The sequence below is a fragment of the Chrysemys picta genome, chromosome 8 (assembly GCF_011386835.1).
Source record: "Chrysemys picta bellii isolate R12L10 chromosome 8, ASM1138683v2, whole genome shotgun sequence".
Taxonomy (NCBI): domain Eukaryota; kingdom Metazoa; phylum Chordata; order Testudines; family Emydidae; genus Chrysemys; species Chrysemys picta.
Genome location: NC_088798.1, coordinates 61,138,562 through 61,151,520, shown reverse-complemented (window position 1 = coordinate 61,151,520; position 12,959 = coordinate 61,138,562). Strand labels below are relative to the sequence as shown.

At 43.2% G+C, this 12,959-nt stretch overlaps 1 protein-coding gene across 4 annotated transcripts in view; it reads left to right on the top strand.

Annotated features, from left to right (window-relative positions):
- The window catches only part of DARS2 (aspartyl-tRNA synthetase 2, mitochondrial), a 39,621-nt gene that overhangs the window by 14,128 nt on the left and 12,534 nt on the right, over positions 1-12,959 (top strand). For all 4 annotated transcript variants that reach the window (XM_065555685.1, XM_008166546.4, XM_024103774.3 and 1 more), the window contains 7 exons: positions 1,193-1,288; positions 2,182-2,305; positions 3,005-3,051; positions 6,941-7,047; positions 8,927-8,996; positions 10,244-10,423; positions 11,481-11,588. In XM_065555685.1, coding sequence (XP_065411757.1) covers positions 1,193-1,288; positions 2,182-2,305; positions 3,005-3,051; positions 6,941-7,047; positions 8,927-8,996; positions 10,244-10,423; positions 11,481-11,588 — 732 coding nt within the window. The remainder of the gene's footprint in view (positions 1-1,192; positions 1,289-2,181; positions 2,306-3,004; positions 3,052-6,940; positions 7,048-8,926; positions 8,997-10,243; positions 10,424-11,480; positions 11,589-12,959) is intronic.

Sequence of the window (12,959 nt, the reverse complement as noted above, 5' to 3'; positions counted from 1 at the left end):
GTCCTGCAAGATGGGAAGGAATGGATAACAGAGTTTAGTGGTTTTTATTGTGGCACCGATGATAGATGGGAGAAAAACTCAAGTCTACCTTAGAATTCAATTGGGAACTCTACTGATGGAAATTGGTGTAACCTTTACAGTTCCTGGGTGTCATGGGGGGCAATTCATTTACCAATGAGCTGAACCATAGCTCTCCTCCACATTAAAGGTTAAGGGCCTGATACTGCTAACATTTATCGATTCATAGATTATTAATCCAAATGGGACATTGCTCATCTAGTCTGACTTCTTGTATAACACAGACCATAGAATTTTCCTGAATTAATGCTGGTTTGAACAAGAGCATATCTTTTAGAAAAAAATCCCATCTTGATTTTAAAATTGCCAGTGATGGAGAATCCATCACTACCCTTTGTATGTTGTTCCAATGGATAGTTACCCTCACTGTTAAAAGTGTGCGTCGGATTTCTACTTTGAACTTGTCTGGCTTCAACTTCTAGCCATTGGATCTTGTTATACCTTTGTCTGCTAGACCTTCCGTATCAAATTTTTGTTCCCCATGTGTAGGTACTTTCAGATTGCGATCAAGTTACCCCATAACCTTTGCTTTGTTAAATTATATAGATTTTGCTCCTTGAGTTTATCACTATAAAGTATGGTTTTTCAATTGTTTAATCATTCTTGTGGCTCTTCTCTGAACATTCTCCAATGTATCAGCATCCTTATGGAATTCTTTACACAGGTTTCCACTAGTGGTCACATCAGTGTCAAATGCCTCCCTACTCTTGTTTGCAGTTCCCCTGTTTATACATCAGTGAAGCTGAGGAGATTAAGCATGTGCATGAGTGTTGGCAGGATCAGGCCCTAACTCTTGCCTTGTAGTTGGTACGTGTCATAGGGAGAGAGCAGATTATGGGCAACAAAGCAGGTTCACTTCTAATATGGATGGATACACTACTGAAGGAGAGTGAGAACCGGTGTCTCTTAAATAGGAACTGATTGGCCTTAAACTGCCAATGAATATTGAGGAATATTTGGAGAAACTGATCAAGAGACATTCTCTGCCCTGTGCTGTAAGGGGGTCAGACTGGATAATCATAAGCATCCTGGCTAGCCTGAAAATCCATGAATCTAGAAAGAAACTTGTCCAAGTATTTTGCCTGATGTTCAAATCTATTTTTCTCTGTTTCAGAGAATGCCAACAGGTGACATTGAAGTGAAGGTGAAGACAGCTGAGGTCCTGAATTCCTGCAAGAAGCTGCCCTTTGAAATTAAAGACTTTATCAAGGTGGCTGCCTGCCTTTAGGCATTAAGCACTGGCTCTGCAGAAGAGTTAGAATTTGCCATGCTGAATGGCAGAGCAGTGTCATTGCACTGTTGTAGGGCATTCTCTTCTTACTCCCACCTTCTGTGCTCTGGGCCAAGAGTTGTTTACAATGCCTAAATTGGCTCCGTGCTTTGGGTTTAAAAATATAATGATAGTAAGAATTGGTGGTATGATGGGAACACGGAAAATTTGGGCTCAAGTCCATCTTTTGTGACTGTGAAGCAAAAGGTGTCAGGAGGACTAGTGTTTTTAAAAGTTAAGGTATATAGCCTCACCCAGGCATGCGGCCAGCTATCAAAAGACTATATCCCTCCAGGACACTAAGATCGCTCAGACTGACAGGTATGTCTTGCATCACTGATTATTGTGTCCTTTCTCTTCCCTATAAAATGTGGACCTGTGGATAGGGGTTGGGACCAGCATTCAAAAGAACAGGCTCTATATCCTCTGTGCCACTGGTTCACTATGTGACTCTGGGCAGCTCACACAATGTCTTGTATCTCAGTTTTCTCCATCTGTAAAATTAGTTTAATAATGCTTGATCATATTTGCAAAATGCTTTGAGATCTATGATTGAAAACACCCTGCAAGTCCCAAGTAGGATTATTATGATCTGTTGCTGCCAAGTGAAAAGTGAGCATTCCAGAATATAGAGCTTAGAGCATGCAGCTCCTATCACAGTTAGAGTCAAAGTGTGATCTAAGCAACTAATGCTTTTCCACATAGGTCATGAGTGACTGGCAGTAATGCAGGGTCCTATGTTTGCTTCCACCTTTCCATTGTGGTCTTTGAAGAAACTTTTATGGGCATCTGGTTTGGCTTTTGCTCTTTAATCACAATCCTTTTCTCTTTAGAAATCTGAGGCCTTGCGCATGCAGTATCGCTACTTGGACTTGCGCAGCTTCCAGATGCAACATAACCTGCGGCTGAGATCACAGATGGTTATGAAAATGCGGGAGTACCTCTGTAATCTCCATGGTAAGAGAAATATATCTAGTGAGTATCTAGTTGTTAGCACTTTATCATCTTTTTCTTTTCTCCTTGTTCTTGCTCTACTACTGCCTGACATACTAGGGGAGAGGTGCTGGGCAAATTGCTGCCCTGACATGGCTTTCTATCCCAGGAACATACCATGGGGTGGAATATTGGGATATCTAAAGAGCACAGCGCCTATAAGTCCCTTATCATGCCACAGATGATTGTTTCTGAATGAACACTATGTATACAATAAATGTTAAGGCCAAGATTTTAAAAAGTGACTAGTGATTTTTGGGCATCTCAATTTTTGGGAGTCTTTTTTTTTTATATGCCTTTATAAGGGCCTAATTATCAGAGTGCAGGTGCTCATCTTAAAATTACTGGTCACTTTTGCAAAATTTTAGCCTAATTGTTGAGTAGCCAGTGCAAACATAAGCAACTATGCGGCTTGTACATGGGAGGTTGAGAACTCAAGTCATGATAGGCGTGGTGGGTGCCTAGCACCCCTCAGGATCAGGCTGTGCCTGCATAAGTAATCTTTAATCATCCTGAAAAAGAATCAAATGAGTCTGTATATGACTGAGGACCTGCATGCTCTGCCAGACTACTTCAAGCTGACTAACCACAGTCTCCAGTCAACTTGTCTCAAACCAACATTCTCAGCATATTCAATGTCTGAAGCTTATGTTTGTTTTTTAGGGTTTGTGGATGTAGAAACTCCAACACTATTTAAGAGAACTCCAGGGGTATGTATGCTCTTAGTCCTCCATCTTGGCCTCCTGCAATCATATAGACTACTTACTTGCTCATGTGTCCCTGTCTGCCTCTCTGCCTTTATTTCTGTCATGTGTTTCTACTTAACTGTTTACCTGCCATTGTTTCAGAAAATTCCAGGGGTGGGAGGCAGGCAAAGTCATGTCAGCATATAGAACATTATATGTGATTATATTGTATCCTGTGAAGTCGGGGTGGCAAACCAATGTGTTGAGGGGGAACTGCCTCTCTTGCCCCTCAGCAAATGTTGCTCCTGCTGCCAGTTACTAATATGACAAATGGGTCCTTTTGCGGCACGAGGGGGTGGATAGGACAGAGTGATAACCTTTGACTCAGAATCTTCTAGTATCGTGAAAGAACAAAGCTGCTTTCGTGCAGTGCAGTGCATATGATGACTCTGAATCCTGTTTTTCGAGAATCATATTCCAGAAAACACCCATCCTCCAAGCACTGCATTCTATTGGCATGTATCTCTTGTGTAAGTCACTATAGTAGTATTCCTATTTAAGGCTATTTAATTTCCAATTTTATATTCTGGACTTTTATTTTTTTAAGTAAGAATGTGGTAGAGACCGCTAGCCTAGTAATGAATGGTGTAAGGCTCTATGCTCTATCCTCTAACTGACATATCTTAGGCTACATCTTCACTACGGGGGGTCGATTTAAGATACGCAAATTCAGCTACGCAAATAGCGTAGCTGAATTCGACGTATCCGAGCCGACTTACCCCGCTGTGAGGACGGCGGCAAATCAACCTCCACGGCTCCCCCGTCGACGGCGCTTACTCCTACCTGCGCTGGTGGAGTACAAGTATTGTAGAAGTGATGAAGACAATCCTTTGGGATGTTTAAGACTAAATAGGAGAAAGTTTTATCAAATATATGGAAGGGAACCATCCAGTCCTGGCTGAAGAGATTCAACAAGCTATACACAGGACATTTTCTTCTCAAACTTCTAGGGGATGCTGGTTTTTAAGTTCTAATTCATGTGCACATTTGTAAATGTTCAGTCCAGCCTCACACAACAGATTTTAGCCATTTATGGAAACGCATACCACAGGCATTAACAAAAGTCCACCCAGTTTCTAAACCGTATAAATCTAGGCCAGACTGCGTGAGTCCTCCAGGAGTAAGATTGTCAGAGTTTGCATCATTGTTTTCTGCAAGGCAGAAGCCAGGTTGTTGGTCCTGGATCTAGCTCTGGTCACACCGAGCTCAAAACAGAGCTGCCTTTTACGTGCTGGCATAGAAGTGTGACTGTAGCAGGAGCAAAGATAGTCTGTCCAAAGCCCATTGAAGGCAATAGAAAGATTCCTGTTGACATGAGTGGGCTTTGGATTAGGCCCTTATAGGGGAATGATTTACCACAGTGACTAGAGAATTCTGAATACAGCCTGAAGTTCTGTTATGCTCATTTTCCTTTGTACATCTCATCCTTAACCAACATGCTAACCTCTCCTGAGTAGCCATAGTAGGGCCAATGCTGCATTGACTATTTCAGCTATTAACTTCTTGCCTAGGCAAGCCATGTCAGTGAATCGCATGAAAGAGATAGGAGGGATTAACTATTGAATTAGAAAATGAATGAATATAATGGGTTTGTAAACATTTTTCTCTTCTCTTTGAGGGGTTCCTTTGTATTTTCAGAGCCCAGTTGTCAGGTGCTCCCATTTTAATCCATTGTTAACCTGCCAATCAAAGCTGAACCCCAGTCACTAGCCTTCTGCCAGAGGACAGGAATCTTTTCGGAGCCCCCTGAGGCAACTCCTTAAGTGACAAGAAGGGTCAGTGTAGAAAACACCAGGCTGGCCAAACTGTGGCTGCCAGTCCCTGGTGACCCTTGGAATGTGACACCAGAACTGGGATTCACACCCACATTGTACACGTGACAGTTCAAAGTCCTAAGTGCCCAGCCACCAGGGCTGGCCCCAGATTTCAGTAGTGATGATTAGAATAATATTTTTCTTAGTTTTGCAAAAGACCTCAGCTCACCCATTTCCAGCTACTGTTTGTAGCCTGTTCCTGCATCTGAGGTTAGGTCACCTGAGGAAAACAGTGGCTGGACTTTCCACTTAGCTCTGTCTTGAGAGACAGACAGCCTGCCAGGAGCCAAAAAAAACCCAGCTTGTCAGCTCCCCCAGTATTCAGGGAAGGGTATTCTTCCTGATGATGTAGAAATGAGGACAAGATAGTGATGCAACCAACATTCCCCTCCCAGAGCCTGGATGCTGGGCCAGAGTCAGAGGGGATTTGCATGGTGGTGTATGAGTTTCCTGTTGGTAAATCATTGTAACTGATGTGCTGAGAGGACAAAAAGCCAAGGTTGCAGCAGAAGAACAAGCAACAGGAGGGTATAAGGAGCTGTAAGGTACATGGAGTGGGCAGTTGTTTTATCTCATATCCTCCTATTGGTTGTTGTTTCTGCCACAACTTCCCCCTCCATTGCCTAACTTACACCAAATTAAAATGAAACCTACACCATCATGTACATGACCTCTGAGTTTAGTCCGTCACCTCAAAATATATTCACCTGTTAGGAAAGTTCTGAGACCTGAAGCTTTAGGCAGTTCTAATGGAAGGGATTTCTAGCTAGTAACCATGGTGCAGGCTATTTTGAAACAATAGGGGTGGGTGTGTGATATGGAGAGAGAACATGAGATCAGTGTCCCCTCTGGTCCAGTATCCTCTCCCCAAAAGTTACTAATGCCAGATGTCTCCGTGGAAGGGTCAGCCTCTAACAGAGAGGCCAAGCAGATGGGATGGATTTATAAAGTAAACAGGTGCAGATAAAATAAATAGAATGTATTAATTCTTCCCTGCGCCTTGGAAAATGGGACCAAAACCCCCCTAATACAACAAAGATCACTGTGAAATACAACATAAGGATCTTAGCCCACAGTAACATGGGAATATATGACTGGAAAGGACCTCCTGGACCATCAAGTCCAGTCCCTTACTATCACAGACAATGCTGTCATACAATCAATCCCATTCATAAATTTATCAAGCTTCATTTTAAAACTAGCTAGATTGTTTGCCCCCACTATTCTTATTGAAAGGCTGTTCCAGAACCTCACTCCTCTGATGGTTAGAAACCTAACATGAAGTTCACCTACAGATTCTAAACCAGAACTTCTCTGGCTGGCTACCATCTCCTGAGGCTTATAACTTTTAACCCATTTCGTGTGCCTCAGGTTCCCATCTTTCCAGCAAGATTGGCTAATCTGGCTTTTTGGTCATTGGCAGCCACCAAGAGTAGCTTTTACATGGGCAGCTGCATTTGCCTATTTCTCCTTTTCCTAGTTTTCTGGGGGAGGATAAAGAAAGAAAAAATGCTGCAGCTATTAACAAAAAGAAGAAAGAAAACAAAGAACATAACCCCTTTCACTCTTCATTCATATCAAATCCGCTCATAACACACAAAACAAGAGAACCTGGTACAGGAAAAATAGCTAAGGGGAAAAAAAACAGAGGGGTAGACCATCCTGTCCTATCCCCCACACACACCCTGCTGTTGCATAGTGCCCCTAATTCTTCAGTTCTGTACCCTGGGAGGAGATTTCATCCTAACTCCATCCAGCTGGTGAGGATCTTATGCCCCATTAGCACAAACTTTTGTAATTTGATCCTAATTAGCGTAAAACCACTGGTGCTGTTCTTACTCATAGGAGCCCTGACAAAAAGCTCTTTGAAGTCCATGGAAAATCTGCCATTGACTTCAGCTGGCTTTTGGCCAGGTTCATAATTGTTTTGTTCTCTTTTGAAACTTACTATGCTATTTGCGTCAATAAGATCCTATGGCAGGATTCAAGATGGCAGTTGTACACCCATTAAAAAGTCTCTCTCCCCTCTTCTGTACCAGGGTGCGAAGGAATTTGTGGTACCTTCCAGGGAGCCTGGAAGGTTTTACTGTCTGCCGCAGAGTCCTCAGCAATTTAAGCAGCTCCTGATGGTTGGAGGTCTGGACAGGTGAGCATTCCTTTGCCACCTTTTCTCTGAAACATTAATGTTATGGGGTCCATTCTCTTTGACATGGGAGAAGTTAAAAATTCCCCCACAAACTGATTTCAGTCGGAGTTAGGCAACTAAATTAACCTTTGAGGATCTGGCCCTTGGAGCTGTTTTTTTTGTGGTGGTAGAATGGCCTTAAATGGATGAGGTAAATGACCTAAAGTGGGAGAAGCTTAGAAATTGTAAAGCATACATTGTCACTCTCAAAGCCAAGTAGTGGATTTAGCCACATGACTCCCACTGAAATGAATGGGAGGTGTGTGGCTAAATCATAGTTGCAGGTGTGAAAATTTCCATTTTAGTCTAATTCTGAACTAAAACTTGGGAGGAGGCTTTTTAAGGAAGGGAATGCTTGAAAGCAGAAAATGAAAGCATGGTGCAGCCCTCACCTGGGATTGACCAATATTACCAACACCCATTGAGATAAAGCTAGACTGTTGTGTGTGATTGAGACTTGGAAAAGACACAGTCCCAGCACACGAGTGCAATGCCTTTTAACATGCCTGCTTCATGAAATAAAAGCAGGAAATGCCAGAGAGTGGTAAGGAAACATTCTAGAGGAACTTCTCTTCCTAGCAGAAGCATCAGACAGTTGGGAGGACTGTCCCATAAGAATTCCTCACATGCCATTGATGTGCTTGCATAGCCCGGTATAACATAGAAGAAGAGGAGGTTTGGTTGGGGGGTTTTGCCTAGAGTCCTAGATGGCACTGGTGGAGCGCCACTGAGGTGTTGGCCTCCTCCAAGAGGTCACTGCTGGAAGGTGGCTCATCCTGGTTGGTATCTACAGCATGAATCATCAGGAGAAATCATAGGACTGGAAGGGACCTTGAGAGGTGATCTAATCCAGTCCCCTGCACTCATGGCAGGACTATATAATGAACCTTAGAATCATAGAAAATTAGGGTTGGAATAGACCTCAGGAGGTCATCTAGTCCAACCCACTGCTCAAAGCAGGACCAACCCCAACTAAATCATCCCAACCAGGGTTTGTCAAGTTGGGACTTAAAAATCTCTAAGGATGGAGAGTCTACCATCTCCCTAGGTAACCCATTCCAGTACTTCACCACTCTCCTAATGAAATAGTTTTTCCTAATATCCAATCTAGACCTCCCCCACTGCAACTTGAGACCATTGCTCCTTGTTCTGTCATCTACCACCACTTAGAACAGCCTAACTTCATCCTCTTTGGAACCCTTCTTCAGGTAGTTAAAGGCTGCAATCAAATCCCCCCTCACTCTTCTTTTCTGCAAACTAAATAAGCCCAGTTCCCTCAGCCTCTCCTCATGTCATGTGCCCCAGCCCCCTAATCATTTTCATTGCCCTCCACTGGTCTCTCTCCAATTTGTCCACATCCTTTCTATAGTGGGGGGGGACCCAAAACTGGATGCAATACTCCAGATATGGCCTCGCCAGTGCCGAATAGAGGGGAATAATCACTTCCCTCGGTCTGCTGGCAGTGCTCCTACTAATGCAGCCCAATATGCCGTTTGCCTTCTTGGCAACAAGGGCACACTGCTGACTCATATCCAGCTTCTCATCCACTGTAATCCCCAGGTCCTTTTCTGCAAAACTTCGCTTAGCCAGTTGGTCCCCAGCCTGTAGCAGTGAATGAGATTCTTCTGTCTTAAGTGCAAGACTCTGCAATTGTCCTTGTTGAACCTCATCAGATTTCTTTTAGCCCAATCATCCAATTTGTCTAGGTCACTCTGGACCCTATCCCTACCCTCCAGCGTATCTACCTCTCCCCCACGAACTTAGTTTCATCCACGAACTTGCTGAGGGTGCAATTCTGTAACCACAATTGAATTTAGGGTGCCTTTAATTTCAATTGCAGGTACTTTCAGGTCGCCCGTTGCTATCGAGATGAAGGTTCAAAGCCAGATAGGCAGCCGGAATTCACACAGGTAACATATTCTTAAACAGACTCTTTAGCTGCTTAACTCTGGCAAAGTCTCTGGCCACTTAGGAGATCTCATACAGCATTGTTAGTTGCAAGTGTTGTTGGTATAACCCAGTGGTTCTCAACCTTTCCAGATGACAGTACCCCTTTCAGGAGTCTGATTTGTCTTGAGTACCCCCAGTTTTACCTCACTTAAAAACTACTTGCTTACAAAATCAGACATAAAAATATAAAAGTGTCACAGCACGCTATTACTGAAAAATTGCTTACTTTCTCATTTTTACCATACAATTATACAATAAATCAATTGGACTACAAGTATTGTACTTACATGTGATATTGAGCCTGTTTTTCACTTATGAGCCTTGTCTGAAGCCCAAGCCCTGCCACCCAGGGCTGGAGCCAAAGAGCCTGGGGCTGAAGCGTGTAACTCAGTTTTGCGGGAGGCCCTCTGGCATGGAGCCCTGGTCAGTTGCCCTGCTTGCCACCTCCTAATGCTAGCCCAGCATTTGCAACCTTCCTAAACCCGACCCATGACTGCCTGCAGGGCTGCAAGCCTCAGGTCAAGAAACATTGATCTATATTAGTTGAGTACCCCCTGGAAGACCTCTGGGTACCCCCAGGGGTACATGAACCCCTGGTTGAGAACCACTGGTATAGTCCATCCATTTGGTATGAGACTTGCTCATCACTGTTCACCTTGGAAACATTATTTGGTCTAGTGTTTGGGGACATGTATTTCACATGCCCTAGCAGGTATTCACTGAGTTCTGGGATGAAGGATGGTTTCAACCGCTACAGGTACCAGTGTCAGCTAGTTCGGTTATTTTGGCACCTTGGTGGTGAAATGTGTGCTGCTCTCCAGGGCTGGTCTGCTCCTCTTCCACAGGAGCTCCCAGGGCAGTGTGTTTCATGGCTTTTGGCTCCTGAACAGGACCGGTTGGCCCAGCTCATTCCAAGTCTTCTCCTTGTGCCCTGAATTCACTAACGGTCATTTGGCTTCTGAACGGGGTTATTGCTGATACCGTGGGCAGGATTCTCTGTGATGATGTATCTAACTATGTGAGGTTAGCCACACGCCCTTCGTGTAAGGCAATTGTGGTATATACAGTACATTGGATCTAATCCTCGTTATGATCACTTTATATACAAAGTCTTTGGGTCCCAAGAAGAGCTATAAGGGGGGAATAGAATGCAGTTTTCCTGGTGCCTATAGCTAATGTGTAATGATCCTCTTGTTATGTCTTTAAGATCGATATCGAGATGTCGTTTGTAGACCAAGCTGGGATCCAGAGACTGATTGAGGGCCTGCTCCAGTATTCCTGGCCTAGTGAGAGAGGCCCTATTACCACCCCTTTCCCTTCCATGAGCTATGCTGAGGCATTGGCTGAGTATGGGACTGATAAGCCAGACACTCGCTTTGGTATGAAGGTGCGCTGTCTCCTATTGGAAATATCTATCCTTTCTCCTTCTACTTTTCAGTGTTTCCTGATCATCTCTGTTTACACTCCACTTCTCCACGTGGATGGAAGTGAGAGAGTCTTGGTGCCATAACATCTACTGGTTCTGAAAGCCCTGCAATTGTAGCTGACCGCTTATGTCACTGGAAGCTGTACTAATGAGATATTAAGGCAGTGATGCAAGATGGATTTGGGATCTTCCAACCAATTTGTTCTTTTGAGAGGGGTGTCCTGTCTTTCTCATTTATATCCTAACTAGGATACATTAACGCCAAGGACATGCCTTGTAGGGTAGGAAGGATTGACAGTGCTGGGAACTGAAGTCCTCAAATCATCCATAGAGACCACAAGATTGTCTGGATTTCTCACCAATGTGTCTCGCTCCTGACCTGGCAGGACCAGCTCAAGAGATAGGCTAGTTCAGTCTCCCCAGTCCAGTTCAGTCCTTGGTCTCTCTGAGGCTCTTACCAGCTGTGATTTTGGTTTTTTCTTCAATAATTGTTATTGTGCAGAAAATAACTGTTCATAAATGTAATGGGGGAAGCAGTACTGAAAAATGTTGCACAACGTTTTATACTTGCTGCTATGTGAAGATTTGAAAGGGCTGCATCATGGCTGATCTGAGCTGATGTTATCCCACTGTGGGTATGTGTTCTGGGGAACTTGGGCTGAGATCACCAAACTCATGTCTCATAGGAGCTCTCATCAATACTATCTGCTGACACCCTTTGGCCACTGCTGCCTAGAGGTACATTCAGACTGGTCACCTAGAGGTGAAAGTCTTTGGATTCCATTAGCAATCCCCTAAACCATGCAGTCTCGCACTGAGTCTCGTATTTAGACTTTCTCTTCCTGAAGTCTGTGACTTCTAAACCACTGTTCCATTTGTTTATTTATAAATGCTCTGTGGTTTCTTGAAGCGTGGTTTGCTGTCTCGGGAGATCTTGCGGCAAATGGAGGACACAGGAACAGTTCCCCACTGCATGTTCCTGACATCTCTTCTCTTTTATTTGCTCTCCCTCTCTCAGATAATTGATGTCAGTGACGTGTTTAGGAGTGTGGAAATCGGATTTGTGCAGAATGCTGTCAACAAGCCCCAAGGCACCGTCAAAGCCATTTGTATTCCTCAGGGAGTGGTGAGTGGTGTAGTTCTGTATTGTTAGTGGCAAAGCACAGTGTAAAGAAAGTAAATTTTAGAAATTAATAAATTCTATTGATTTAAGTTTATCCTTAATAACAATCCCTCTGTCACAGTGTGACTGGCCCATTTCTGGAGACATTGGCCTAGTCCCACCTTTGATTAGTTGCCTCTCAGCTGAGGTTGTGGTGTTAGGTCATCAGGTAATAGTGTGAAGAGCATCTGGAGCTGAGAGAGGCCAAGCGGAAAAGCCTCTGGGGACTGCAGCCTGCTTTGGTTAGAGGAGAAGTTTTTGTTTTGGGCTTGAATAATAAATTGTGCCCAGAGGCAAGAGTCTGAAATAGGGCAAGGCATCACTCCTTCCTGGACTGGTGAGACAGACACACAGATAACATAGGGTGACCAGATATCCCAATTTTATAGGGACAGTCCCAATTTTGGGGTCTTTTTCTTATATAGGTTCCTATTACCCCCCACCCCGTCCTGATTTTTCACACTTGCTGTCTGGTAACCCTAAGATAACAGCTCCCTCCAATGTGGGCGTTTGTTACCTGTGTGGAGATCATTAATACAGTACCTCATAACAATAAGGTCAAAGATCAAATCCAAGCTTGACTGTAAATCTAGAAGTAATTGTTACTTTGTTTTATTTATATATTTCTATATAAAAAAATTAATTGTGATTAATTGCAGTTTTAATCGCACTGTTAAACAATAGAATACCAATTGAAATTTATTAAATATTTTTGGATGTTTTTCTACATTTTTTAATATACTGATTTCAATTGCAACACAGATTACAAAGTGTACAGTGCTCACTTTATATTATTTTTATTACAAATATTTGCACTGTTAAAAAATGATAAAAGAAATAGTATTTTTCAATTCACCTCATACAAATACTGTAGTGCGATCTTTTTATCATGAAGGTGCAACTTAATTTTTTTTTGTTACATAACTGAACTCAAAAACAAAACAATGTAAAACTTTAGAGCCTACAAGTCCACTCAGTCCTACTGGTTCAGCCAATTGCGAAGACAAACAAGTATGTTTACATTTACAGGAGATAATACTGCCTGCTTCTTATTTACAAAGTCACCTGAAAGTGAGAACAGACATTCAAATGGCACTTTTGTAGCCAGCATTGCAAGGTATTTATATGCCAGATATGCTAAACATTCGTATGCCCCTTCATGCTTCCGTGCCACCATTCCAGAGGACATGCTTCCATGCTGATGATGCTCATTAAAAAAAGAATGCGTTAATTACATAGTGACTGAACTCCTTGCGGGAGAATTGTATGTCTCCTGATCTGTTTTACCCTCATTCTGCCGTATATTTCATATTAAGCAATTTCGTATGATGACCC